The sequence below is a fragment of the Mesoplodon bidens genome, assembly GCF_964165515.1.
Source record: "Mesoplodon bidens genome assembly, chromosome: 4".
NCBI classification, from domain to species: domain Eukaryota; kingdom Metazoa; phylum Chordata; class Mammalia; order Artiodactyla; family Ziphiidae; genus Mesoplodon; species Mesoplodon bidens.
The window spans coordinates 148,629,283-148,656,856 of record NC_138160.1 but is presented as its reverse complement, the minus strand read 5'-3'; the positions used below and the strand labels follow the sequence as shown (position 1 = coordinate 148,656,856).

General features: G+C 58.6%; 1 protein-coding gene across 4 annotated transcripts; it reads right to left on the bottom strand.

Moving 5' to 3' along the window:
* Positions 1 to 213: 213 nt before the first annotated feature.
* On the bottom strand, positions 214 to 27,574 carry SEMA6B (semaphorin 6B). 4 transcript variants are annotated; one of them, XM_081232363.1, is made up of 17 exons: positions 27,452 to 27,574; positions 11,944 to 12,093; positions 11,681 to 11,804; positions 9,986 to 10,046; positions 9,762 to 9,839; positions 9,290 to 9,391; positions 8,783 to 8,873; positions 8,320 to 8,439; positions 7,743 to 7,831; positions 6,051 to 6,268; positions 5,063 to 5,194; positions 4,677 to 4,826; positions 4,092 to 4,274; positions 3,857 to 4,003; positions 2,640 to 2,717; positions 2,465 to 2,523; positions 214 to 2,049 (listed from the first exon to the last, which is right to left on the bottom strand). In XM_081232363.1, the coding sequence occupies exons 2-17, from the start codon at positions 12,062 to 12,064 to the stop codon at positions 1,145 to 1,147; spliced, it is 2,658 nt and encodes an 885-aa protein (XP_081088489.1). In that variant the 5' UTR covers positions 12,065 to 12,093; positions 27,452 to 27,574; the 3' UTR covers positions 214 to 1,144. The 4 variants fall into 4 exon arrangements, with proteins under 4 accessions (XP_081088489.1, XP_081088491.1, XP_081088490.1 ...); XM_081232365.1 differs by having other exon boundaries at positions 9,762 to 9,824; XM_081232364.1 differs by lacking the exon at positions 27,452 to 27,574 and adding an exon at positions 13,670 to 13,791.

Genomic DNA, 27,574 nt, shown 5'->3' with positions numbered 1-27,574 from the left:
AAATTTTTGCTGAAGGACCAGAGACTGGCCCCCATCCAGATGAAGGCTGAGACCCCCACAACTCTCCACATTTCCACACCCAGCTCCCCATCATTCTGTTTGCTGCAGTGACCCAGCCAGGACTCTCCCGGGTGCTCCCAACTGCCCCAGGCCAGGCCAGGCCACTGTCCAAGTCCCACCCCCAGGAGACAGAGCAGACCCAGAGCCTTGGGGGCCGGTGGTTGTAAACAGTTTTATTGACGGGGGGTTGGGGGAGGCAGACTCCAGAGAGGGTCCAGGACTCTCAGCTGGCCACTCAGCTGGCATGCATGGTCAGCTGGAGGTCAAAGGGGAGGTCACAGAGGACGGGTGGCATGGGACCCTCTGACCACTCTGGGGCCGTATTTACAGGGGGGCCGGCCCTCCTTCGCCATCTCCCAGACCACCCGAGCCCTTAGACAGCCGCCAATACGACTTCTGGGCAGGCCGTCCCGACCCCCTGCCTGAAACCCCTTCCTCATCACCCCTCAAACTCCTAACCGGCACCTTGGAGGCCCCCGGCTTTCTGGAAGCCCCGGCATCGGCTCAGCCAACACCCAGGCCGCTGGGGCCTCCGCGCTCTCACACAGACACGCACACGCCGCAGCAGCCCGCGGGCACACGCGCACGCCTCCCTCTCCTTCCCGGCCCCTTGCACACGGACACAGCATGCACACGCACACACACACACACACACACACGCCGGGGGCCGGGTCGAGAAGGGGCCTCTGGGTGGGGCGGGGGGGAGCTGGGGTCTGCAGATGTGCCCCCTCCCCTTCCCACCGCCAAGCCCCCCGCCGCCACCCCGAGAACGGAGTTGTGCAATTGGTTAGAAAACTGCAAAAGAAACGCAAATTGGAAAACAAACCAAAAATCCACGCGCAGAAGGTCAACCTCAAATCCACAGCACATTCCGCCCGCCCGCCCGCCTGCCCCAGACCGCCTCAGGGTCCTGCGGCCCCGGGGCGCGGCGGGGCGGGGAGCCGAGCCCCTTGTGCTTCCGGGCGGCGGAGGGCGCCCCCCACCCCGCGCGTCTGGGCCGGGGGTCTGAGCACCCACTTGGAGCTGGCCCGGTCTCTCGCTCCTGGTTCCCGTGGCTGACACCGCCGAGGCGCGCGGCCCCGGCCTAGGGCACGGGGGGCGCAGTCCTGTCCGGGCCCCCGTACGAGAGGAGGTGCGCCAAGTCCGTGCCGGGCCGGGCGTGGCGGCCGCGGGGCCGGGCCTCGCCGCTGTTGATCGTGTGCGTGCGGCGCAGCGCGGCGGCGGGCGGGGCGTGCGCGCCCGGCCTCCGGAGGCTGCCGGTGGGCGGTGGGCTCCAGGGCCGAGGGAGGCCGTCGGCGGCGGAGCTCGGGTCCGAGGGGCCCGTGGGCGCCGACACCACCCGCCGGCGGTCCGGGCTGGCGTGGGGGGTGAGCGGGAAGTCGCCGTGGGAGGCGCGGCCGGGCCGCGCGACGAAGAGGCGGGCGTCGGGGGCCGGCTCGCCAGGCGCGGGGGGCGGCTCGGGGGCGCGGGCGGGGGCCAGCAGCAGGAGGGAGGATGAGAGGGAGGCCGTGAGCAGCGCGTGGCCGTGCTCCCAGGCGCGGGGGCCTAGGGCGTGCGGGTGCGGGGTGGGCAGGCGCTTCTGGGGCAGCGGCGTCTGCTCGGGCGTGGGCAGCAGCCCCGAGTCCAGGTCGTGGGGGCCGCCCTGCAGCAGCGTGGCCTTGGCCCACCCGTTCTGCATCAGGGGCGCCAGCAGAGCCTCGGGGGGAACCCCGGGCCCGCCGCCGCCCCCGGCCCGGCCCCCGGGGCCGCCCGCCCGGCGCTCGCCCAGGCGGCTCACGCTCAGCACGGCCTCGCCGCCCCCGTGCGCCAGGATGGCCTCCTTGTCCTTGCGGCGGGCCAGCTCGCGCCGCTCGCGGAGCCCCACGTACCAGCCCACGCTGAAGCCGGACACCACGGCGCCCACCACGAAGGCCGCCACCGACGACGTCACCAGCAGGTTCACCGACACCAACCCGGCGCGCTCCTCCGAGAGGCTGGCCCGCAGGAGTCCTGGCCGGGAGGGCGGCGTGTGAGGGGCCCGGTCGGGGACGGTCCCCTGCGCACCTCTCGCGGCCTCCGGCTGGTCTACCCACTCAACGTCTGTCTGCTTCTCTGCTTCGTGGCACCTCTCTGACCCTTTAAACGCCCGTCTGCCCATCTCTCTGTCCCCTGGCATATGTCTTAAAGTTTGTCTGCCCATCTGTCTGTCTCCTGGCCTCTCTCTCTGTGGTCCCCAGCGCCCCCTCGCCATCTGTCGGTCCTTTTCCCACCTCCCTACCTGGAAGTGGGGCCCCCTGCCCTTCCCAAGCCCTGACGGAAGCCAGTACCCCCCCCGCCCCCGTTGGGCATGGGCGGCAGAGGGTGTGAGAACCCTGGAGGACCAGGACTCCGAGTCCCCAGGCCTCCTCCCCTCTCCCCCGCTTACCTGTGCAGTCCCCTAAGCCTGAGGTGCTGGCCCCGGACACGTCCTGCTCAAAGGTGGCTCTGATGAGGGCAGGGAGGCAGAGAGGCGCAGTCAGCAGAAACCTCTCGCACAGAGCTGTGGTTGGGGGGGGGGACTCCCGATCATACCCGCCCCCCACCTCCCTCGGCCCCAGTACCTGGTGCCGGGACTGAGGAAGATGCAGGAACCATCCGGGGCCCAGCCGCAGTAGGGGTCCTGACTGCCAATACAGTTCCTGGAGCAGACAAGGGACCCGGAGGGCAGATCAACCACAGCTCCTTCTGAGGCACCTCTTACTGTCAACTCTGGGAGTTCTCAAGTTACGTCTTAGCGGTGGGGGCTATTTCTTCCCCATTTTACAGATGAGAAAACTGAGGCTCAGGAAAGTTTACTTTTGCCTAAGGGACAGAGCCAGGGTTGGAGCCCAGGCAGGCTTGCCCCTGAGTCTGTGCTTTGGGTGTGTGCTATGGCATCATTATTGCCAAGTCGGCGGGCACAGGGTCGGGTGCTCCGTGTGGAGGGCACACTGAGTCCAGAGATATGCCAGTGTTTTATCTGCATGTAATCTTCCCACCCATTTTATTTATTTTGTTTTATTGTTTGGCTGTGCCACGCGGCATGTGGGATCTTAGTTCCCCGACCAGGGATTGAACCCATGCCCCCTGCAGTGGAAACGCGGAGTCTTAACCACTGGACCGCCAGGGACATCCCTCCCACCCATTTTGTCTTTTTTTTTAATTTTTAAAAATTTATTTTATTATTATTTTTTATTTTTGGCTGCGTGGACTCTCTAGTTGTGGCACGTGGGCTTAGTTGCCCTGCTGCATGTGGGATCTTAGTTCCCCGATCAGGGCCTGAACGCATGTCCCCTGCATTGGAAGGCAGATTCTTAACCACTGGACCGCCGGGGAAGTCCCTCCCACCCATTTTAGAGGCAGACAAACAGCTGTCTCCCTGGTCCCCAGCTTCTGCTCCTGCTGCTCTTAGAAATGTCAATCACATCCCATCCTGCTCTGCCCATAGACCTCCAGGGCTCCCACCTCACTCCAGGGGTGGGGGAAGGAGCCCAAGTACTCCCCACAGCCCACAGACCCTGCACGACCTACCCCCAGCCCCGTCCCCTCCCTGACCTCCCCTCCTCCCTCTCTCTCCCTCGCTCATTTTGTTCCAGCTACACAGGCCCCCTCTCTGTTCCGCCAACACACCAGGCCCAGTCCTGCCCCAGGGCCTTTGCACATGTTCTGCCCTCTGCCCTGCTCATCGTTCAGTGAGTCAGGATGCTGTTGGGGCCTGGACTTAAACTTGACTCTCTCCCTCTTCCTGTGCTCACCTCCCCTCACTTCCCCTGCCCACAGCTGGCCTGGGAGTACTCACTTCATGCATCCTGAGTATTGCTGGCAGCGTGCCACGGGCACTCGGACCACACAGCGGGGGAAGGCCGCCAACAGGCCACCCGAGGCCGCATCCAGCTCCAGGCTCAGCAGCCGCTGCCCTGTCTCGCTACCCCCAGAGCGCCCACACCTGGGGGTGAGCAGATTGGTAAGACTCAAGGGGCACGCCCTATCTCCCTGCCCACTGGCCCTGTCCCTTGACCTCTGCCCGGCCTCACCTGTCCGGCCGGTAGGTCTCAAACTCCTCCAGGAAGACACTGGGCCCGGTGGTACCCGAGGCACTGGCGTTGGGCCAGACAAGGAACTTGAGGACAGTGCCCGCCTCAGAACCCAGGAAGACGACAGTCTGGTTGCCCCAGGGGCCAGCGCCCACGTCCACGGCCACTCGCGTCAGCTGGTACCTGGGACCAGGGTTGGGCAGAGGTCAGGCTGCCTCCCAGCCCCCTGGGGTCCTGGGCGCACTCAGAGACACCACCCACGCCTGGCAAGGTGGACATGGGCGTGGCTCCAAGGGGGCACATCATGGAGAGAAACAGACCCCCAAACCTGACTCCTACCTGGGCCTGCCTGTCTCTCTCCCTGTCTCCCTCCATCTCTCTGTGTCAGATGGTCTCTCTCTCCCTCTCTCTGTCTCCATCTTTCTGGGCAGCCCCAGAGCTACATGCCCAGCTGTCTTGAGTGTCCGGCTTCCCCCTCATGTCTGAAGTTGGCCCTGTGCTCCCTCCTTGCCCACCACCCTGGCCAGGGCTCTCCTTCCCACCCAGGCCCGGCCACCAGGACCCCAGCCCCATGTAGGGACTGACCGCATCAGAGTCCGAACAATCCAGGGTGCGTGGCCCAGTGAGGGCACTGCCTCGTCCATCAGGGGGTGTGTCTTGACGAAATTGAGGATCTCGTCCGGGAAGGCGCTGGAGGCGTTGTACTGCATGCCAGGAGCTGCACAGCACCCGGGCCTGGGTGGGGACGAGGGGGTGGTCAGGGTGGACATGGAGGCCCCCACATAGGGGCTCTGATTCACCAGGGGACCTGCTGCCCTGCCCAGAGGGCCTCGGTTTTCCCCACCTGCATAATGGGTACAGCTGAACTCGGCAACAGCTATTGAAATAACTAACTGCCTGGAAGTCCCAGCCCTTGGTCCAGGGTCAGGATCCTACCCAGGCACCCGTCTCAGGGTCGAGGGGGCTCTCACCGGGGCCGTGGCACTTGGTCCTCTGGCACGGGTGTCCAGATGGACTCAGGGGACTTCTGCTCACGGAAGCGGCCCTCAAACACGGCAGCCACCTGTGTCATGTCGAAGGCGCAGACGGCCGAGCCAGGGATGCTGTGGGGGGGGGGGCAGATGAAAGGGAGCAGTGAGCCTGGCCGGGGGTGGGGGTGGGGGACTGCCCTGGGCAAGAAGGTGGAGGAGTGTTTGTCCTCCAGAGCTGTCACATGTTCAGTTCCCTGGGCCAGAGGTTGCTGCCCCCTCTTCCCCCGTCCAATCTGGTCACTCCACCCGCTGAACAGTTCTCAGACTGGATCATAGTTCAGCCCCTCCACAGCCACCCGTGTCCAGGCCCCCCCTTGTCACTTGCCTGCATATCCAGTCTCCGAGGTGCCACTCCTGCTCCCTTTCAACCCATTCCCCAGGGAGTTTTCCAAAAATGCAAACCTGACCTGGTCCCTCTTCTGCTCCTTACTCTCCCATGGCTCCCTAGTGCTCTCAGGATAAAATCCAGGCTCCTCCGCACAGCCCGTCACCTCCCTGCCCTCATATCCTCCACTCTCCCCCCTTGCTTCCCTCCACTCCAGCCACACGGGCCTCCTCCCTATGATTTAAACATAGCAAGCTCATTGCAGCCTCAGGGCTTTTGCACAGGCTGTTTTTACAACTTGGAATGCTCTTCCCGCTGCTTCCATCTCACAACCATTGATGCCTCCTCCAGAAAGCCCTCCCTGACCCCTCCTCCAAAGGCAGAGGGTGAGGACGCCCACCCCACCCCCATCTGCCAAGTTCTGGCCAAAGGGCCTCGGAGGGTCAGTGTCTGGCTTGGTGCCCCCTGGCTTGGGACCGAGGCCTCCCAGGAGTCAAATCTTGCCCAGTGCAGGGCCCAGGGAATATGTGGTGAGGTAACATGGGAACTCTCCGCCCGTGCCCACCCGGTGCTCCCAGTCTGCTCCCGACGGTGCCCGCTGACCTGTTGCTGGGCGTGGAGAAAACAGCAAGGACCACGGGCCGGCCCCCCAGGCTGACCACGCCCGTGACGGCCCGCAGCACATTGAAGTAGAAGTGGGAGTCCCCCGGCACCGAGCAGTTGAGCCGTGCCTTCAGGAACGACGTCCACTGCTTCTCCAGCACGCGAGGGGAGCCGCCCACATCATTCTTGCACACCCGGGCCACACGGGACACCACCACCTGGCACATCAGCAGGCGAGGGGGGGGGCCTGAGCCCTGTGTTCCGCAAGGCCTGCCCGCAGATCACACTGCCCACTACCCAGGATGGGATGCAGGAGCCTGGCCCTGGGTCACTGTGGATGCCCCAGCCAGTCACCCTAGCCCCCCTGAGCACCAGATTCCCCAGCGAAATGTGGGGATGGTCACAGCCACCACGCCAAGCATAATCATCATCGCCTCCATTTACAGATCACTAAGTACCAGGCACTTCATCCTCCTCACCTCTCACGTTCCTCCCAAAGCTCTACAGAGGAGGGCCTACTGACATCGCCGTGGTACGGAGGGGAAACTGAGGCACAGAGAAAGGAAAGTGACCGAGGCCCAAGGTCACACTAGTAGTTAAGTGGCAGTCTGTGCACTTAAATGTCTCCATGGGTTGAGGGACGGGATGGATGTATGGATGGATTAGTGGATGGATGGATGAATTTGAAGGAGACAATGATGGACAGTGAAGATAAGGAAGAAGGAGATAATCAACTGATGGATGAATAGGTGTGTGGATGGATGGGTGGATGGGTGGATGAGTAAATGGGTGTGAGTCCGCATGAATGGATAGATGGGTAGATGAACGGGTGGGTGGATGGATGGATGAAAGGATGGATGGGTGGACAGATGGATAGATGGATGTGAGTGTGGATGAGTGGAGAGATGGGTAGAGCAATGGATGAATGGATGGATGGAAAGGCAGATGAAGGAGGTAATGACAGATCAGTGGATGGGTGGATCCATGGGTGGATAGAAGGTTGAGTGGATGTGCAGGTGATGAGGAGGAGATGGGCTAGATAATTGGATTATACAGGGCTGGGCAGGTAGATGGAGAGATGGATGGTAGATGGATGAGCTGATCAGTAGGAGGATAGATCAATGGATGGTTAGCTGTATGAATGAATGGACAGGTAGGTGTATGAATGGATAAAGAAGTCGATGAGTGGGAGGTGGGTGGATGGATATATAGGTGCATGGAAGGGTAGATGAGTGGATGGATGGATGGAGGATGGCCGAGTCAGGGGGTGGGCAGATGGATAGATAAGAGGTTTGATTGGAAGTGTGGGTGGGCTGAAGAACAGATAGATGGGTAGGTGAGAGGGCGGCTGAGTGGGAGACTGAGTGGGCAGACAGATGGGCCGTTGAGGAAGGATGGATAAATGATGGTAGATGGGTGGGTGGACAGGCGAACAGCAACGGCACTGGGACTGGAATCAGGGGTGTATCTGACTTCAGACCCGGGATCCTCACCCAGGGCTGCTCCAGAAATGTCTTCAAGCCCCAGGGGCCTGGACCCGGCTGGAGTGGAGGGCCCTGAGGACCAGAGGGACCCCCTTGCCCCAGGTGGAGTTTCATGGAACCACCTCTGCTCCCCACTTCCTGAGATCAGAGCCTCTCAGCTGCATGCCCCACTGCCTGGGCCTCTTTGGGAGGGGAAATAGGGCCCTACCTTTTCCAGGTAGTTAAACTCCATTGCGATCTCCCGGAAGAAAAAGTAGATGTGGCTGCCCCACTCCACCACGTGGACAAAGTAGGGCTCTGTAGGAGAGGAGGGGTCAGAACTCAGCCCGTGACAGGAGAAAGGGAGTTTCTGGGGCTGGGAACACAGTAGCCTGGGTGACTGCTTTTACAGTGAAGGGGGGAATGTAAGCTGATTACCCAGGCAAAATAAAAGAGACCAAAGTTTCGGGGTTTTTTTGGAGGGAGTAGGTGTCAGAATCCTAAAATCACCGTGCCTTCTTTCCACTGACAGCAACGTCTACTATTTTGTCACCTTCTTCCCTCATGTGTTGAGCTGAGGTCCTACCATACCGCTCATGCTGTTCCGTTTCGGGTTACTAAGCCACCCATTTCCAGCAAGTTCTACTTTAGATCCAACTTAAATCTTTCCTCTAACTTTATCTTCAAAGAGGCTAGTAGGTTCCAAAGATAAGATGGGAGTTCCCTGCCTGTCTCCTCTGGGACTGTTATTCTGGTGGGGGAATTTGATGAATGTCAGCCCTACCAGGTCTGCCCCATCGCCCCACCTTTGAACCACTTGGAGTCGTGTTTCACGGTGCGCAGAGTGGGCCGGTCCCCGAGGCTGCGGTAGATGACGGCGTCGATGGCTAGGAAGTCGGTAACGGTGGCTGTGAAGAGCATCCCTTCTGGATGGGGGTGAGTCAGGGGGAGGCAGGTGAGAGATTAGATCATAGAGGCCGGAGGCTGGGTGGGTCAAAACTTGACTTCAAGACTGAGCCCTAAGCCTAAGTGAGCCCTAAGCCCCAGGCTGAGCCCCAACCCTGCCGAGGCCCTGACTTCAGGCTGATCCCCAACTCCTCAGCTCATCCCCAACCTCGGCTGAGCCCTGCCCTTGAGATTCTGCCTGTTTCATAGCTGGAGAGATGGTCTCCCAGCCATCTTCTAAATGACCTGACTCCAAGAGTGGAAAATGCCATGTCTTGCTGTGGACTGGGGCCCCATCAGATGGTCAGAGTTGGGGGCACTCACCAGAGAAGAGGGCAACATTGGCGTGTTTGGGGTCGTATGGGCAGCGGGCCATGCCGCTGATGTTGTCCCCAAGGGGCTGCAGTGTGTCCATCTGCAGGGGGGACAGGGACTGAGTGACAGAGCTCCCGTCTATACCTAGCAGCCCCTGGCTCCCCCAGCCACCCCCTCTAAGGGGAATCCTGGCGCCACCTTGGATGTTGTGTGACTTGGTCAGTCATTTAACCTCTCTGGGACTCAATTTACTGATCTGTAATAAAGGGGTCTGAATCGATCCTAATTCATCCTATAACTAACTGGTTTGTAGTTTCAGTTGCTGCAGCCTGTACAGGCCTCCTTTGGAAGCCTCCTCTGGAGCTCCGGGTGAGGGGCCTGGGAGGGCATATCCAGTAAGGCTTCCTGTAGGAGATGATGTGGCCTGGGGATAGGGCATGACCAGTGGAGGGCAGGTGAGCAAAGGCGTGGAGGTTGAACCTGGGGCAGTCAGGGCTTCGAAGAGCGGTGACTCACGCTGTAGTTGGCACACACGGGGTTGAAGGCATTGGAACCACACACGAAGAGGGTGGATTCGTCCCGAAGTAGAAGCACCTTTACAAAATTTCGACACTCGCCCTGGATTGGGGCGGCGGGAAGAGAGAAGCCAGGGTGGGTGTGGTCACGGGTGTGGGCGTGGCCAGGGAAGAGGCGGGGCCTGCAAGGAGGGGCCAGGGATGTGGGCGTGGCAAAATCAGGGGGCTAAACTAGGACTAGCCTGGGGGCGAGGCCATGACTAAGGGAGGGGCCCAGACAGGGAAACAGGGGCACGGCCACGAGTGAGGACCACCTTGGGGGCGTGGCCAGGCTCTGGGAGTAGCCACGGCAAGACCAGGGCCCTGGCTTAGAATGAAAACAGAAGATTTGCCCTGGGGGGTGGCCAGGGCGGATTGGGGCATGGTTGGAGGCGTGGCCACGGCTGATGGAGGCGTGGCCAGGGCCCACTTACCTCCTGCTTGCCCTTCATCCGACACACGTTGATGTCGCTGGGGTTGGAGCTCCAGGTCAGCTTCTGGGACACAGAGAGCTGGTGAGGTGAGCGGGGTCCTTGACAGCCCTAGGAACCCTGCTAGGCAGGCCCGAATCCACCTTGCTCCCCAGCTCAGTGTCCGGGCCCCCTGGCGGGAACCCCAAGCATTGCCCCCTCCCCTCCCGCCTGCACCCCCTCCTCACCCGCTGGTACCGCAGCTCCATGGACGTGGGGGGCTCCAGCTCCACCCGGTACAGGTTGTCCCTAGAGGAGGGGTGTAGTTAATGAGATCGGAGAGCCTCCCCTCCCCTCCCACTATTCTGACAGCAGACATGAGGTCCAACACGTGCCAAACAGGGGCGTGCCAGCGCCTCTGCCACGTGCAGCTCTGCATGTGCATGCCCTAACACGCCTCCTCGTGCCCTAAAGTGAGCCACAGGTTCTAGCGCACCCCATATGCCTTACCACGCCACCTCACGCTTACACACCCCATGGCCTACACCCAACACAACGCACCGTCTGATGCCTTTACATCCGCTGTCCCCCCCTCAGCACCCCTCAGTCTCCCCCAGGCTCTCACCCCTCCCCCCATGCCGCAGAAACTACCCTAATCAAGGTCACTGGCCCCTGTTAAGTCCAGCGGTCACTTCCCTGTCCTCCTCCCCCTCTCCACAGCGTGTCCCCCTTCCTCCTGGGAACTCCATCCTCACTGGGTCCCTGGACACTGCACTTGCCTGGCTTCCCTCCCACCTCTCCGGGCCCTCCTCTCTCCCTGGTGGGCCCACACCTGGGTCCTCTGGCCTCTTCCCTCCCCCATCCATATCCCTCCTGGGCCGCCTTGTCCACTCTCAGGGCTGGAACCACATCTCTGCCAGGATGACATCCACAGTCCTGTCTCCAGCCAGGGCCTCCCCTGAGCTCCAGATTTGGGGTCCAGCTAACCCTCAAGGTCTCCACGAGGGGGCTCAAAGGTGTCTCATACTCTGTCTCACACTCAGCTTGGCCACATGGCACCCGACCATCCCCCAAATCTGCTCCTGCCCTGTCTGCCATCTCGGCTGAGGCAACTCTATCCCCACGACGTGGGAGTCACCTTCAACTCCCTTCTCCTTCCCTCCCAATATGTCACCTCTGCCTTCAGTATCTAGCGAGGGTTCACCCACTTCTCACATCCTCTATGACCACCACCCTAGTTCAGCCCCCATTACTGCCCACCTGGGCCAGCATTGTCCCCTCTGCCCTAGTCTAGTGGCTCCTGCCCTCACCAGTACAGTCTGTCCTCCCCAAGCTGCCACCAGAGGGCACCCGTGAGCACCTGAGTCAGGTCCTGTCCCTCCTCTGCCCACAGACCTCCAGGGTCCCACCTCCCTTGGGGGTAAAAGCTCAAGTCCTCCCCTGTAGCCCACAAGGCCCTGCCCTCCCTGCCCTCCCCTCCTCCTTCTCTCCCCCTCACTCACTCTGCTCCCGCCACACGGGCCTCCTTGCTACCCCTCCACCATGCCAGGCAGAGTCTGGCCCCAGAACTTTTGCACAGGCTGTGTCCTATGCCCTGACTTCTCCCTCTCCCGCAGATTTCCTTATAGCTGGCTCCTCATCACTCACTTCTCAACTCAAATGTCACCTTCTCAGAAAAGCCTTTGGGGTGCCACTTCAGCACCCCCTCTAGCACCCAGTGAATTTTGACCAAACAGCTGTCCCTACCTGGTAACACATCATAGCAAGCTCTGGGCTCCAACCACACCCAGAGTTCAGCACCCTTAAAAATCCCACCCCAGGGACACACATTCACACTCCAGCCAAACAACAGGCCCCAGCATGCAAACCTCCCTAAAATGCTACCACCTACTCCCCCACACCTCACCCTGCACACTCTGCCTGACTCTGCCTGTCCCTCGTACCTGTCCCCGATGAAGAGCGTCCTGTTGACCCGCAGAACCCGCTGGATGTTGAGGTCGTTGGTGCCCTCTGCGGGGGTCAGGTGTCCTGGCCCGCTGCCCACGAACACAGGATAGTGGTTCAGGTCTGGGGGGAGGGCGAGGAGGGGTGTGATCCAGGGCCAGGGTGAGCCTAGCCTGGTGAGCCCCCGGGGGAGGGGGCAGCAGATCCAGCTGGGGAGCAAGACCCTCCCTCGGGATGCCCCGTCTCCAGGCCCCCCACTCACAGTCCCTGGGGGCCACGCTGAGTGGCGGCGGCTCCTCGGGGAAGAGGCCGTGGGAGCCTCCCAGTAGCAGCAGCAGGAGCAGTAGGGCCGGGCGGGGAGGGGGCGCTCGCGGGGTCCGCATGGCGAGGTCAGGGCGACAGGAGGTGACACCTGCGAGCGAGGGGCCATGCGGTGAGCCGTGTGGCTTGCAGTCCCCATTGCTGCCAGCAGAGGGAGCGCGAGAGCCGCGGCGGCGGGGACCTTCAATTTCCAGAAAAATTCCCCAATGGGGGGGTAATCATTTAAAAATAACAACAATCATGGCAATAACAATAACACCAGCACTTATTAATTACCAGAACAACTTTCTGACCACATTTTAGTGAAAGCTCAGGAAACGGTTTCTAACAAAAAATGGATAACCATGAGAATATTTATTTTAAAAATTAAATGATTTTAAATTAAAAATTAATAATAATAATAGATAAACAGGGACTTCCCTGGTGGCGCAGTGGTTAAGAATCCGCCTCCCCAAGAGGGAAGAGATATGGGGACATATGTATATGTATAACTGATTCACTTTGTTCTAAAGCAGAAACTAACAACACCATTGTAAAGCAATTATACTCTAATAAAGATGTTAAAAAAAAAAAAGAATCCGCCTCCCAATGCAGGGGACACGGGTTCGAGCCCTGGTCCGGGAAGATCCCACATGCCGCGGAGCAACTAAGCCTGAGCACCACAACTCTTGAGCCTGGGCTCTAGAGCCCACGAACCATAACTACTGAGCCCACGTGCTGCAACTACTGAAGCCCGCGCGCCTAGAGCCCGTGCTCCACAACAAGAGAAGCCACCGCAATGAGAAGCCTGCGCACCGCAACGAAGAGTAGCCCCTGCTCACTGCAAGTAGAGAAAGCCCGTGTGCAGCAACAAAGACCCAACACAGCCAAAAATAAATAAATAAATTTATTTAAAAAAATAATAAACATTTCAAAACATATATTTATAAAAACTTCAACCTCAAAACATATGTTTTAAGAATTCTTAGAATTGGGGCTTCCCTGGTGGCGAAGTGGTTAAGAATTCGCCTGCCAATGCAGGGGACACGGTTTCGAGCCCTGGTCCGGGAAGATCCCACGTGCCGCGGAGCAACTAAGCCCGTGCGCCACAACTACTGAGCCTGCGCTCTAGAGCCCGCGAGCCACAACTACTGAAGCCCATGCGCCTAGAGCCCGTGCTCCGCAACAAGAGAAGCCACTGCAATGAGAAGCCCGCGCACCGCAACGAAGAGTAGCCCCCGCTCGCCGCAACTAGAGAAAGCCCACGTGCATCAGCGAAGACCCAATGCAGCCAAAAATTAAATAAATGAATAAATTAATTAATTAAAAAAAAGAATTCTTAGAGTTAAAACACAAAAACCTTAAAATGAAAGTCTCAAAAAACAAAAATTCAAAGGCTCTTGGAATTTTATAAACCACAATCTGGGAACTGCAGTACTTTAGAATAGCAGAATATTCTAGATGGCCAGGGACCTCAGAGGCCCTGGTAAGTCTGACTTCCTTCCCGATAACAGCCTTTCTGTCCTCTCCTGGAATACCTCTGTGACAGGAGCCTCACGACCTCTTCAGGGGGCCTGTTTCCCGCTCCCGCTCAAGGGAATTCGGAGAAACTTCCAGGTGTGTAGAGTGGAGACCAGCCCCCACCCGTCCCAAGTGATGATCTGGTGGGCGGTGTGAGCAGAACTCACCCTCTGGAACCCAGCCCTCCACGCCCCTTCCAGAAGGAGTGCAGTCCGGAGGCCCCAAGAAGACACCCGCAGCCTCCGGGCAAGCCCCGTGCCTCAGTTTCCCCGTCTGAGCAGCAGGTACATCTCCGAGCCCTGCCCCAGCCTCGGGGTGCGGGGATCCCGAACCCGTGGAGGTAGACGTGAGGTGGGAACTTTGGCCCTGGAACGCCTGCCTCTGAGGATTCAGGGCCAAAAAACAGGAAGTCCTTGCGTGGAACAGCGAAGTTTCCTCTCTGTGACCCTGAACTTCCAGGATTTGTGACTCAGCGGACGCCAGGATCTCACGTGTGCGCGGATCTGGCTCTACTTCCTTAAGAGTTTCCTTCCCCGGCTCCTCCCCTGCTTAGCAACGTCCCGTGGTTCCCAGCGACCCCCGAGCCAGGCCCCAGACACTGCATTCAAGACCCCCAACGGGATCACCAGCCCCGCTGCTGCCTACCCCAGCCTACAAGCTTCCTCCTTACAACACCTGCCGGGGCACCCCGCCTCTGGTGTTCTGTCTGCTCTGTGCCTTCTCTTTTTTTTTTTTAAAGATTGATTGATTGATTGATGGATGGATGGCTGCGTTGGGTCTTCGTTGCTGGGCGCTGGGCTTTCTCTAGTTGCAGCGAGCGGGGGCTACTCTTCCTTGCGGTGCGCAGGCTACTAATTGCGGTGGCTTCTCTTGTTGTGGAGCACGGGCTCTAGGCGCACGGGCTTCAGTAGTTGCAGTGTGTGGGCTCAGTAGTTGTGGCTCGTGGGCTCTACAGGCTCAGTAGTTGTGGTGCACAGGCTTAGGTGTTCCGCGGCATGTGGGATCTTCCTGGATCAGGGCTTGAACCCGTGTCCCCTGCATTGGCAGGCGGATTCCTAACCACTGCACCACCAGGGAAGTCCCTAAACATTTTCTTTAACATTGTGGTAAAATGTATAACAAAGCTTGCCATGTTAACCATTTTTAAGTGGTACTAATTATATTCATATTCTTGTGCAACCATCCCCACCATCCATCTCCGGAACTTTCTCATCTTCCCAAACTGAAACTCTGTCCCCATTGACTGACTTCCCATCCCCTCCCCCAGCCCCTGGCCCCCACCATCTACTTTCTGTCTCTATGGCTGTGACTCCTCTAGGGACCTCACATAAGTAGAATCAGACAGTATTTGTCCTTCTGTGTCTGGCTTATTTCACTGAGCATCATGTCCTCAAGTTCATCCATGTTGTAATGAGTGTCAGAATACCTTGACTTTTTAAGGCTCAGTAATATTCCACTGTGTGGATGGACCACATTTTATTTATCCATTCACCTGTTGATGGACACTGGGGCTGCTTCCACCTTTTGGCTGTTGTGAATGGCTATGAACGTGGGTGTGCAAACATTTCTTTGAGACCCTGCTTTCAATTCTTTTGGGTGTGTATGAAGGAGTGGAATTGCTGGATCGTATGGTGATTCTATGCTTAACTTTTGCAGGAACTGCCATGCTCTTTTCCAAAGCGGCTGCACCATTTTACATTCCCACCGGCACTGCCCATGCATTCCAATCTCTCCTGCCAACACTATTTTCTGTTTTTTGATAGTAGCCACCCTAATGGGTGTGAGGTGGTGCTCTGTGCCTTTTATCCCATGTCTTATCAGAATAATTTTTTTTTTCTCCTTCCTTCGGTACGCGGGCCTCTCACTGCCGTGGCCCCTCCTGCTGCAGAGCACAGGCCCCGGATGCGCAGGCTCAGCGGCCATGGCCCACAGGCCCAGCCGTTCCATGGCACGCGGGATCCTCCCGGACCGGGGCACGAACCCGCATCCCCTGCATTGGCAGGAGGACTCTCAACCACTGCGCCACCAGGGAAGCCCCAGAATAATTGTTAACTTCAGAAACTTCAGGACAACACCTTCCACTCGTGGGCCATGCAGCATTGTGGTGAGGGGAGTGGCTCCAACGCCATAAGGGTTCAAATCCCAGCTCTGCTATATACATGCTGTGTGATCCTGAACAGGTCACTCCACCCCTCTGGGCCTCAGTTTTCTCATCTGTGAAATGGGCATGGCAACAGTATCGACCTCACAGGCCTGTGGTGGGTGTTAGCAAAGTGCCTGGCATGCTGCAGGTGCGCAGTAAATGCTAATTATTATTATTGTTGTTGTTGCTGTTGGTATATTGAGTATAAGAGGCCGGGCTGGGTGGTTTCCAGGAATTGCTTCATGGAGACCCCTGATGGCTCTAGTACAGTTGGTATAACATTCAGCCCATTTTTCAGATGGGGAAGCTGAGGGGCTGATTGAAGGGTCATGACCCACCAGAGAGGATGTGGCAGCTGGATTGAACCCAGGGCTCTCTGCTACCAGGATTTTGCTCCTGGGGGTTGAGCGTACGAATGGTCATGGCAAGATTAATAATCACCCGTTCCGTCATCCCTCAACCCAGTGAGGCCAGCAGTTATTTAACACCCAGTTCACAGATGGGAAGACTGAGGCCCCTGGTCGGGATGGGACCTCACGGCTCATTTCTTCTCCTGGTTTTCATAACTTTGTGATGCAGCAACTCGGGGCTGGAAGGCTGTTCCTGTCCTCCCTCTGTCCACAGCTGCCCCCAGCCCCTCAGAACCACCCTGGGAACCCTGAAACCCAAACTGGGCTTTTCTTACCAGCCCCATTGTTCCTGAGCCAAAGACAAGGGTGTCGGCTTCCCAGTCCCTCCCCTGCCCTGAGGGCCGCATAGCCCAGCTCCCACCCCCTACCTGGTCCCCTGGCTTCCAGTCCCATCCCTTCAGTATCCTCCTCAAGGTAGCAAAGGAATCTTTCTAGAACCCTAATCTCACTTGTTTCTTCCCTGATCTAAACCAGGGTCTCTCCCCTTCGGCACTGCTGACATTCAGGGCCAGGTCATTCTTTGGGGTGGGGAGGTTCTGGGCACTGCCAGGTGTGGAGCAGCATTCCTGGCCCCCACCCACTCGATGCCAGGAGCATCCCTCAATTGCGACAACCAAAAATGTCCCCAAACACCACCCAGTATCCCGTGGGGGGCAAAACCACCCCCAGCTGAGAACGTCTGCTCTAAACCCTTCTATGGCTCCCCAGTGCCCTTGAAATGAAGTCCCCTCCCTTCCATCTCCACCTCTGAGCATCTGCACATGCTGTTCCCTCTGCTTGGAACACCTTCCTCCTGCTCCCAGTAACCTGGTGAACACGCTCGCTCGTCAGGTCTCAGACATCTCCTCCAGGAAGACCCCCCAGATCAGCCCGGATTGACTTCCTCTGGGCTCCTGCCTGCCTGTGCAGGAGGGCCCTGCTCACCTTATCTTCCAAACGCCTGGTTAACTGTTCATCTTCTCCACTGGACTCTGAGCTCCCCGAGAGGGCGGGACTGAGTCTGTCTTGGCTACCACTGTGTCCCCACTGCCCAGCATAAGGCCTGGCATACAGTAGAAGCTCAATAAAGAATAAAAGTAGCAAACACCAAGCACTTGTGATGTGCCAGGCACTGTCCTAAGGACTTAAATGAACTCATTTGATCCGCACAACACATCGGAGAGGTGGGTGCTGTGCCCTTTACACAGATGGGGAAACCGAGGCACAGAGAGACGAAGTCACTTGCCCAATTGGAAACGGTGGAGCCAAGACTGAAACTCGCTCAGTCGACATTTGTTAGTTTGACGATCATGCAGAGCTGAACCCCACATGCTCTTTGGGGGAGTCTGGGTCACGTCAGGGCCAACCCACTGCACCTGGCCTCAGTTTACCCCCCTGACCTGGGGTTATCAAAGAGGTGGCACCTCTCCCACCCCTCCAGGACCATCTGCTTCTCTCCATGAAACTCGAGGCATCTCTGCCAGCAGCTGCCCGGCGTCCACCTGCCCGGAAGTGGCTCCACCACCGGCCCTTGCACCTGGTCACTGGGAGCCGCACTACCTCCCAACCCCGGGGCCGGGCGTGGGGAGCTGCGTGTGCACCCCTTGGTGTGCAGGGCACCCATGTGTCTGCCTGCCTGCAGCCCTGGAGACGTGCATCCATGCACATGGGGGTGGGAGGGACGGTCATAAAGAGATAGAGGTCCACCCCCAGCCGGGAGGGCTCGCGCTGTGGCACGGCCTCTCTGCCTGTCCTCCCAACCATCACTCCAAGCCTTGGTACAGTCCCACTATACAGATGAGGAAACTGAGGCAGGGATGGAAACTCCCCCCAGGCCACCTGGCTTCACCCTCCCATCAACCTTCCCAAGTACCATATGGCCTTAGCTACTCTAACTTCGTCAAAAGTTCAAATTTCCTTCTGGAACATTTTTTACCACCTGGCCAGGGCTACCTGGGCTACCCCAGGGCTTCAGCATACATTTTAGGATCAGCTGGTAAGTTCCAAAACAAATAACATAAAACATGTTAGGATTTTCACCAGAATGGTGCTGAACGCATAGACCAAATTGATCTATTGACGGACAGGCTCCCTGTCTCCGCTAATGGCTCAGGCCCCACCTGAGAGTCACAGCCCCCACCAGCTCTCTTCAGCACCAGCCCCTTCTTTTCTCACCCCCACATCCCATGCCAGCAAGTCCTGTGGAGTCTTCCAAATTCACCCAGAATTCTCACCCCTCTCTAGTCTGTTCCCTGGTCGGCCCCCAGCATCTCCTGCCTGGACCCCCCAGTCCCCTCCACCCGGTCCACAGCTCCCACTCTTCATCCTCACTGTCTGTCCTCCCCGGAGCCGCCACAAGAGGGCGCGCGTGAGCACCTGAGTCAGGCCCCGCCCCTCCTCTGCCCACAGCCCTCCAGGGCTCCCACCTCCCTCCCAGTAAAAATCCTAGTCCTCCTGGGGCCCACAAGACCCTGCGCGACCTGCCCCATCCCCTCCCTGCCGTCCTCTCCTTCCTCTCTCCCCCTCGCTCACTCTGCTCCAGACACGTGAGCCTCCTCGTTGTTCCTCCAACACACCAGGCCCGGTCCTGCCCCAGGGCTTTTGCACGGGCTGTTCCTCACTCCTGAAAGCCTTTTCTCTCAGATACCCACACGGCTCCCTCCTTATTTCAGGTCTCCACCCCCACCCCCTGGACTCTAGCAACCCCTTCCCTCCCCATGCACCCACCTCCCACCTGGGGTCCAGTGTCACACTCTCAAAGGGTCCTCTAGACCCTCTGTTACTTCGAATACAGTCCTCGGACCACCGGCAGCAGCAGCCTCACTTGGGAGCGGTTAGAAATGCTGAGTCCTGGGACTTCCCTGGTGGTCCACTGTTTAAGACTCCGTGCTTCCATGGCAGGGGCATAGGTTCGATCCCTGATCAGGACAGTTCCGCATGCCATGAGGTGCAGCCCCCTCCCCCCCAAAAAAAGTCTACACAGGGATGCCCCCTCCTCCAGGAAGCCTTCTCTAACTGCCTTCCCTGGGGAGCTCCGTTTCCTCAGCCTCCCCCAGCCATGACCCCGCCCTCAGCTCCACCCAACCTCACCAACTTGGGAGCATCTGTGACCAGCTCTGGCTCTTTGTACCCCAAATTGGAAGCTATTCATTCACTCATTGGATGAGCAATTACTGAGCACCAGTTGTGTGCCAGACACTGTTCCCAGCATGGGGACGCAGCGATGGCCAAGACAGTTGCAAAGCCCTGCCTTTGGGGGGCTCCCAGTCCAGTGGGGAGATAGGGGTACACGCATTACCAAAAAACAGAACTCAGCTTCTGACAATGATATCGAAGCCTGAAGATGAAAATGCAGAGAATGATGGAGAGTGATGGCAAAGGGGCTGCTTTGGCGGGTGGTCAGGGGACCTCCTGGAGAGGGAACTGAAAAGGCAAAACCCTGGAGGCTGGAACCATCAAAGCAACAGCAAGAAGATGCCGATGGGTGGGGAGGCTGCCATATCATAAGAGAGGAGCCCTGGGACTTTCCCCCTTTTCCAGACAAGACACGGAGCCTCAATTTTCTCATCTGTAAAATAAGGCACTAGAACAGGGCCTGGCACACGTGTTTACTCTCTGTGAAATGACCTTGCTGGGTGACCTTGGGCCAGCAGCTTGCCCTCTCTGGGCCTCTCCATACCACAGCAGGTGACTCAGTGACCCCAGGCCAGGCTCGGAGCCCCTGTTTCTCCATCTGCCGTGGCAAGGATGGGGGCGGGATGCCCGTCTCCAGTTCCATGGAAGGAGCTCCTGTCAGCCTGCCGCCCCAGGATTCCAGCTCCGGGGCCCGGCATCCCCGAGGGGATCGAGTAACCTGGCCAGGCAGCCGGGCCCCTGCGTCGTCCAGGTCTAGTTACCAGCTCTGCTTACAGCTGCCTCCTCCACCTGCCTCAGTGGCCCCCAGCGCAGCCCAGCCGGGCTCCGGGGCTGTCTAGGAACTTGGCAGAGTAGCCAGAGGGAGTCCCTTGGGGCCCAGGCCACGGGGGCGCTGAGGAGAGGGGCTCCCTCGCCCCGCAACGTTCGCACCACACTGGTTAACTCATCCCTCCCCAGCCTGGGAGGCGGCCAGCACATCCTCTTGGTCCTCAGCCTTCCTCCCTGTGTTCTCGGTTCCCAGAACCTCAGCTTCCCCATCAGTGACTTGAGCATGATAACCATCCCCAACGGGTTATCATGATGGGTAAATAAGCTCCAGATAGTAGGTGCTTAATAAACTGCTGACTGCTGTGCAGCCTAGGGTTACATCCTTCCCCTCTCTGGGTTTGCTTCTGCCTCTGTAAATCAGGGATGAGAACATTGGCTCCACAGGGGCAAGGGGTCTGGTCCACAGTAGGCACTCAACAAATACCGGCTGAATGAATGTCCCACAAAAAGATCCAATTTATGAAAGAGCTACAAGGATCTGTTTATTCCAGACTTCCTGAGCACCTACCGTGTGCCAACATGGCCGGGGATTCAGCCCTGACCAGGATCATGCACAGAGCCGGGCATGCAGTAAGCACCTAATTAATGCTGAGCATCTCGTTTAAAGAGGATGGTGCTCAGAGTACCCGAGCTGACTCCCTGGTGCACCCCACAGCAGCCCAGCAGGGCAGGGATTTAAGCTAAAATTTGATGAAGCCCCTACTGTGTGCCAGCTGCTGGACCAAGCCTTTCACATGTTTGAACTGGTTTCCTGCCCATGCCAACCCTATGAGGCAGCGACTAGCACCATTATCGCCATTTCACAGAGGGAAAAACTCAGGCTCAGAGAGGTTATGACACTTGGCCAAGGTCTCACAGCACAGAAGGGTGTAGTTGGGATTCGAACCCAGGCCACGTGGCTAAACTGCCTCTTGCTGACATTTACCGAGTGCCCACAATGTGCCATCTGTCAACGAGGCTGCACAGCCTAATTGCACATTTTGCAGATAAGCAAGCAGAGACCCAGAGAGAGGCTGCCCGAGAGCCAGTGGGGAGACCAGGTGGCAGAAGCAGGACCTTGAGTGGGGGACATGGACAGGTCCCCAGGGCTCCCAGCCAGACAGACAGGGGGTGCTCCTGGGTAATTAATTTTAATCACTGTTTGGAAATTGGGCTGCCAGGGGGCAAGTCGGAAGCAGCAACTTGTAATTAGGAATGGGGAAGGGGGGCGCTGCTTTCTTGGTGATGCAGCGACCATTCCAAGGAAATTAAAGTGTCATTTATACCCAGCGGGTAATTAGGGGGCCTGGGAGGGGGCCACTCGAGGGGGCTGGGGTCTCCTAGGGAATCTGGGATGGTGCTGGGGGTTGGGGGTCAGGAATCCACAGATTCCCAAGTGGGGGGCCCTGAGCCGGCCTGGGGGCAAACGTACCCTGGTCTCAACCACAATTTGGAGGAAACACAGAAGAGCAGGGTGCTGCTCTTGGGACACAGCTTTGGGGGACAGAGGGGAGTAAGGTTGGGCTCTAGGGGGCTCCACTGTAGGGAGGGCAAACAGATCTGGTTCCTGCCCTTGGGGTCCTCAATCTGGAGGAAGCAGAAGATGGTGAGCCCGGCCCCTCTCACTTGGGGTTCTGGGAGCCCTCCTCTCCCCCAGGCTGATCCTCCCAACCAGAAGTCCCCCAGTCACTGTCCCTCCCTAGAGGCCCTGTCTGGGAGGCCACAGGGATCCCCAAGTGGGATGAGACCAGAAAGGCAGGTCTGGAGGGGGACACCGCTGAGCAATGCTGGGCGTGAGGCAGGCGGGGCCGTGCCAAGTGCTGCTGGGAACGGAAGACCTGGCGATGAACTTGAAGAAGACAAAGGCGGGAAATGGGTCCTGGGGGATGGTTCTGGGGTCGTAGAGGACCACAAGTCCTGGTGAGTCAGGGCTCAGGAATGGTGGAGATGCTGGCAGAGTGACGTGGGTTCTCGGGGCTGGGGCGTGAGAACTGTGCATCAATGGAGCAAAACGGCGAGGGGACAGGGGCCCCCGTTTTGCTGGGTGACCTCGGGGAATTTGCCACCCCAATCTGTGCATTTCTTCCCAGACCCTGGGACTTAGACATTCAAAGGGGAATAACAGCAAACATTTATAGAGCACCTACTGTGTTCCAAGCCCCGTGCAAAGGGCTTTGCAGAAAGTACTGGTGGGGTAGGTAGGAGGGGTTTCCTCACCATTTTACAGGTGAGGAATTGTAGGCAGCCCAGAGTGGGCAAGTAATATGCCCAAGGTTATACAGCTAGGAAAAGGCCAGACTGGTTTTTGAACCCAGGCCATATGGTCCAGACACCACACTCTTAACCTTAGCACTATGTGCCCGCAGAGAAAGGGGTTCTCAGTTCCCCACATCTAGCAAGTCCAAAATCTACCCTGATCCACCCACTTCTTTTCCCCTCTACTGCCTCACCCTGGCTGGCCCCCATCATGGTTCATCTGGACCAGTGCAGACCCCTCCACAGGGTCCCCCAGCTCTGGCCCTTGCTGCCCACAGTCTGTGCTCCCTGCAGCAGCCAAAAGGCGCCTGTGAGCACTTGAGTCAGGCCCCGCCTCTCCTCTGCCCAGTCCTCCAGGGCTCCCACCTCACTGGGGTAAAAGTCCAAGTCCTCCCTGTGGCCCACAGGGACCTGCATGACCTGTGCCGTCCCCTCCCTGCCCTCCCCTCCTCCCTCTCTCCCCCTAGCTCCCACTGCTCCAGACACAGTGGCCTCCTCACTGTTCCTCCAACACACCATGCACAGTCCTGCCCCAGGGCCTTTGCACGGGCTGTGCTCTCTGCCCGGAAGGCTCTTCCAGTTCTCTGCATGACTGGCTCCTTTTCATTTTCCAGGTCTCAGCTCAAACACCACCTCCTCAGAGACACCCTCCCTGACATCATCAGCTAAAACAGCCCCGCCCTTCTCAGTGTCATTGTCCTCGGGGCACTTGTTATACTCGATTCACTTTCTTTCCTGAGTTAGTGTCCATGTTCCCATCTAGTGTGAGCTTGGCAAGGGCAGGGCCTGGTCTGCCTTGGTCATTGCTGGGTTCCCAGCACCTGGCATATAGTAGGCAGTCACTAAATATCTGTCAACTCATGAAATGAGAGCAAAGACCCCACAGCTCTCAATGAGATCAGGACCAGAGGCCACAAGCTTCTGCTTTTCAAAATTATTCCTTTTTCTAGAGTAAGAAAAGAACAGGTCCAGACCTGGCATTTTCCCTGCATCCTCTTGTTTAAATGTTCAACCTTAAGGGAGAGAGAATAGCATCCATGTTTCACAGATGGGGAAACTGAGGCTTAGAGAGGGGGCATGAGGGAGTGAGTGAATGAAGAGATGAATTCCAACCCAGGTAAGTCTGATCCAACTGTTGTGGCAATCTCTAAAGGCAAAAATTCAGAGGGGTTGTCTCAACTGCCCCACGGGATTCTTACTGGGCCTTCAAGAAAGGGAGAAGGTTCTGAAACTATCAGGAAACATGTGGCTTCCCCCTGGTGAACTCCTACACATCCATCATGGTCCTAGAGGCAATGCCCCTCCTCGATGCATCTTCTCTGATCCACTGGGAAGAGCCAGCTTTCCTCAGCCCCATTTTGCCCCAACTCTGATCTGATGTAGCCAAGAGGGTCAGGGTCTGCCTGTTTCCCCTCCCTGAGCCTGGAAGACCCTTGAGGGCCAACCAGGCACTAGAGCTAAATCTCCCTCTCTGCGATCCCAGCGTCACCCAGCCCAGGGCCAGGCACACAGAGGCCACTGGGAGCATCTGTTTAGTGACTGACCTTCCCTACCGCTCTGGACCAAGTCTCCTCCCCCTGGGCCCTCCTGAAAACCCATGTACCCACAATCCTCTCTGGGATCCTGCAGTCGGCAAGCTCTCTCCTAGGTCAGCCCTTGGAAGACAGGCTCAGCCTGGGACAAAATGCATCCTGGGAAATGTAGTCCTCACTAGACTGGGCTTCCCTCCCAGCAGGCCCTGGGGCTACCACCTTTGGACCCTGGGGCTACCACCTTTGGACCCTGGGGCCAGTGAAGGAGCTTCAAGGGTGGCTGGTAGGGGGCCACCCCTGTATCCCTGCCCAAAGAGATGGAAGAGGGGTCCTTGGCCTCCCAAGTCACCTCCTTAGCACATTCTAATGCCTGCCACTTCATCTGGACATTCCTCAAGGGCAGGTGATGAACGACTGTGATAATAAGAGAGAATTATGTGGCTCAGGCCCAGACCTCTCAGGCCACACATCAAACCCTGGCTCTGGCAAGCCAAACCTACACCGGTCACAACGGTTGGGGTATCTAGCGTGCGGGTCTGTCCCCTGAAGCCAACTCCTAGATAATTTGACCACGGGATGTGGGGCAGGTGGCCAGGGCCCCCTCCCAGGCTGCCATGAGCCTCAGTGTCCCTGTTTCTGCTAAATGAGGCCCCACCCACGGTCAACCCCAATCACCACTGGGTCTTGAATGAATCAGTCTGAGAATCTGCAGCCCCTTAAATGGCTTAGAATTTTGGAATCACTGTATCCTAAACATTTTTCCAGCATTCTGGAAAACCTATCTCCTGGTAGCTATCCTTCCCCACGGCTGCTCAAGGTCTGAAATGTGGCCCATTCCCTCCCCTGCTCCAAGATCTTCGATGGCTCCCTATTGCCCTCGGGATAAAGCCCGCTCCCCAGCTTGGCATCCCCGGCCCCTGTCACCTCTCAGGCCTCATTGTTTATTGTCTCCCCCCCTTAAAATAGCCCAGTCACTCAGGAGTCCCCCAACACACCCCTCCGTGGTTTTCCCCACTGCTCCCCCCACCTGGAATCCCTGTCCCCCTCACCTCCTGGCAACCACCTTCTCACCCCTCAAGGCCAGTGCCAGCATCCCCTCCTCCAGGCAGGGGATGCTGGCACTGGCATCCCTGCTTCCACCTGTCCTGACCCTGGCTGAGTCCTCTCTGGGTTCCCCATCATCACCTGGCAAAGGGCTGGGCACACAGGACAGGGCCACACCACAGGGTCAGTTAGGGACACCCTCCTTCCCGGGACATGGGCAGCGACCGGCACATCCTTCAGCCCCGGGGGACCCAGCTTACCTGTCCCGCCAGCTGACGTCAGGGTCACCTTTGCAAGGACAGTTTGATTTCTATCTTCGTGGTCCAGCCCCCGGTAACCCCAGCAACTCTCAGCTGAAGCCCTGGGCAGCCACTGCAGACACCAAACCCTCCTGCAGCTCAATCTCCAGCACCTTCTTTGACCAGAGGACAGAAGCGAGCGGCCCCTCCCTGGTGACTCAATACCTCCGCTGGGAGTCGTGCTCTCACCTCAAAGCAGAGGAGGCGACAGGACCCTTAGGCCCCATGGGTGCTCAGCCCTGGCAGAAGGCAGGTGGGGACTGGAGGGAGAGGTTACAAATCCAGGGTATTCCTTGGGACCTCTCTCTGCCTTATCTCCCTCCACTCAGGTCCTAAAACCTTCTGGGGAGATTGCAGCCCAGAGAGGGCTAGAGACCTGTCTGAGGCCACACAGCAGCACCCCTCCTCTCAGGCCCCAGCCTTCTCTATGATGTTTTTTTTTTTTTTGGAGAGGGGTGGGCATTGGAAGCTCCAGGTCTAATTTCTGCCCTGCCCAGGTCGGCTGGGTGGGGGGCCAGGGTTTCCAAGGAAACCTTTGGGCTGGCATTTTGGGTTTCAGCAGATGTGGAGGCTCCTTTCCCCCTTGACCCCATCTAACAGCCCCAGCAGTGGAGAGGCCTGGCTTCCCTCTCCACCCATTCTGCCGCCTCCCTGGGCCTCAGTCTCCCTGTCTGTTCTTGGGAATGGGCCAGTTCAGGGTGGACACGCTACAGTTTAATGAGTCTCCTGCCAGGCTGCCACCTACCCAATATCCAAGGTCCTCTGTGCCACAGGGACCCCCCAGCTACCTTCCCGAAAAGCTCAGGACCCCCTCCCAGGAGAATACTGACCCCACCTATGACTCCCAGCCTCTCCCCACACCCTGTACTCTGTCTAAATAGAGTTTCAGCAATTGCTCAGATACATTCAAAAATTTCAAAATTTCATCCTTGAAAGAAAACATATCTACTAGGATATGGGAAAGGGACTGGCCAGCGTCTGTAGGGGAGGAGATGCCCCGGGGGTACTAAACTTTGATTTTGGAGAGTGCGCTGTACCCTTGAGAAGCTGAGGGAACCCAGAAAAATATGAAGCAATGTAATTTTGCAAACTGGGGGGGGCTCTTCTGAAGCCCCAGCCATTAGTCCCCCCCTTCCTCCTTAAACCCAAAAGAGACCCCCAAAACTTAAAGGCCCAATCCCCTAACCCCAAGCCCCAGTTCCCCTCCAGTCTGGGGGTCGAAGATGACAGCCTCAAGGGGGAGGATGCCAAAGACCTCAGCCAGAGAGGGCCAAACAGGGGTTGAGGGTCTGGGAATCGCCCCCAGCCCCAGGACGCTTGCAAAAACTCCCAGCTTCAGCGTCTACACGTCCGAGCAGGGGCAGAGCAGGGCGGAGGTGCCCCAAACTCGGAGGGCACCCCGAGGGGGAGAGCGGGACAGGGGGCACGTGACCCCCACCCTGGAGACCAATCAACGCCCACGGGAGGGGGCCACACTCGGCGCCCCCCACCCCTCCCAGCGCTCTCGGAGAGAGACGCTTTCTTTGTCCCTTTGTCAGCTCTTGGGGGGCCCCCGAACCCTTGGGCTCCCACTGCAGCGGAGGGGATCCGGACCGGCTGACTCTCTCCCCCCACCGCGGCCCCTCCCCCGCGGCCCGGGCCCTGGACTCGTTCAGGGGCGCCCAAGGTGCGGCGGCTGGACCGCGGAGTGGGGCGGAGGGGCCTCACCTCGCCGGGACCACCGCACCAGCCCCGGGGGGGCCCTCGACTTAGCGCCTAGGGCCCCGCCCCCCAGCACCACCTCCCACCCCCGGCCAGCAGGCCCCCTGCCTGCCCTGAACCCCCCACCTGGGCCCAAATCCAGCTCCCCAGCGGCGCAGCCGCGAGCCCCCATTATTGTGCCTCTTACGGCCCCCCCGGACAAAACCTCCACCCGTTGCGGTGCCGACAGAACCCCCATTATAGCTCCACATACAGGCCCCGAGTCAACAATCCAGGCCCCCCCAGCTGCGGTGCCATTAAACACCCCCATTATGGTGTCTCATTCAGCGCCCCAGGCCCAAATCCAGACCCTTCAAAGCGTTGTTACTGGACCCCCATTATATCGCTCCATACTGCGACCCCCCTAAAATCCAGCCCCCTCCCCAGTTGCGTTGCCGGCAGATCCTCCCGTTACAGAGCTCCACAAACCCCCTCTCCGGCCCCAATCCATCCCCCTCGCAGTGGCGGGGCCCCCAGGCCCCCCATTATAGCGCCTGACCCGGCCACCCCAGCCAACAATTCAGCCCCCAGCTGCGCGCTGACAGACACCCCCGGGATAGCGCCTCCCCAGCCCCCCCTCTTGCAGACGCCCCAGGGCGCTTACCTCGGAGCCACGGCCGCCGCGAGTGCGCGGGAGGGAGCTCGAGGGCGGGAGGGCGCGGGTCGGGGGGGGGGGCGGTTCGTGCGCGCACCTGTCCCGGCCCGGCCGGCTCAGCCAGGCATCCCG

Coding starts and splice junctions, on each gene's coding strand:
- SEMA6B (XM_081232363.1), bottom strand. CDS start 12,064: ATGCGGACCCCGCGAGCGCCCCCTCCCCGCCCGGCCCTACTGCTCCTG. Junction 8,874..9,289: donor CCGTGTGTGCCAACTACAGC/GTGAGTCACCGC, acceptor TCCCCCCTGCAG/ATGGACACACTGCAGCCCCT. Junction 8,440..8,782: donor CAATGTTGCCCTCTTCTCTG/GTGAGTGCCCCC, acceptor ACCCCCATCCAG/AAGGGATGCTCTTCACAGCC.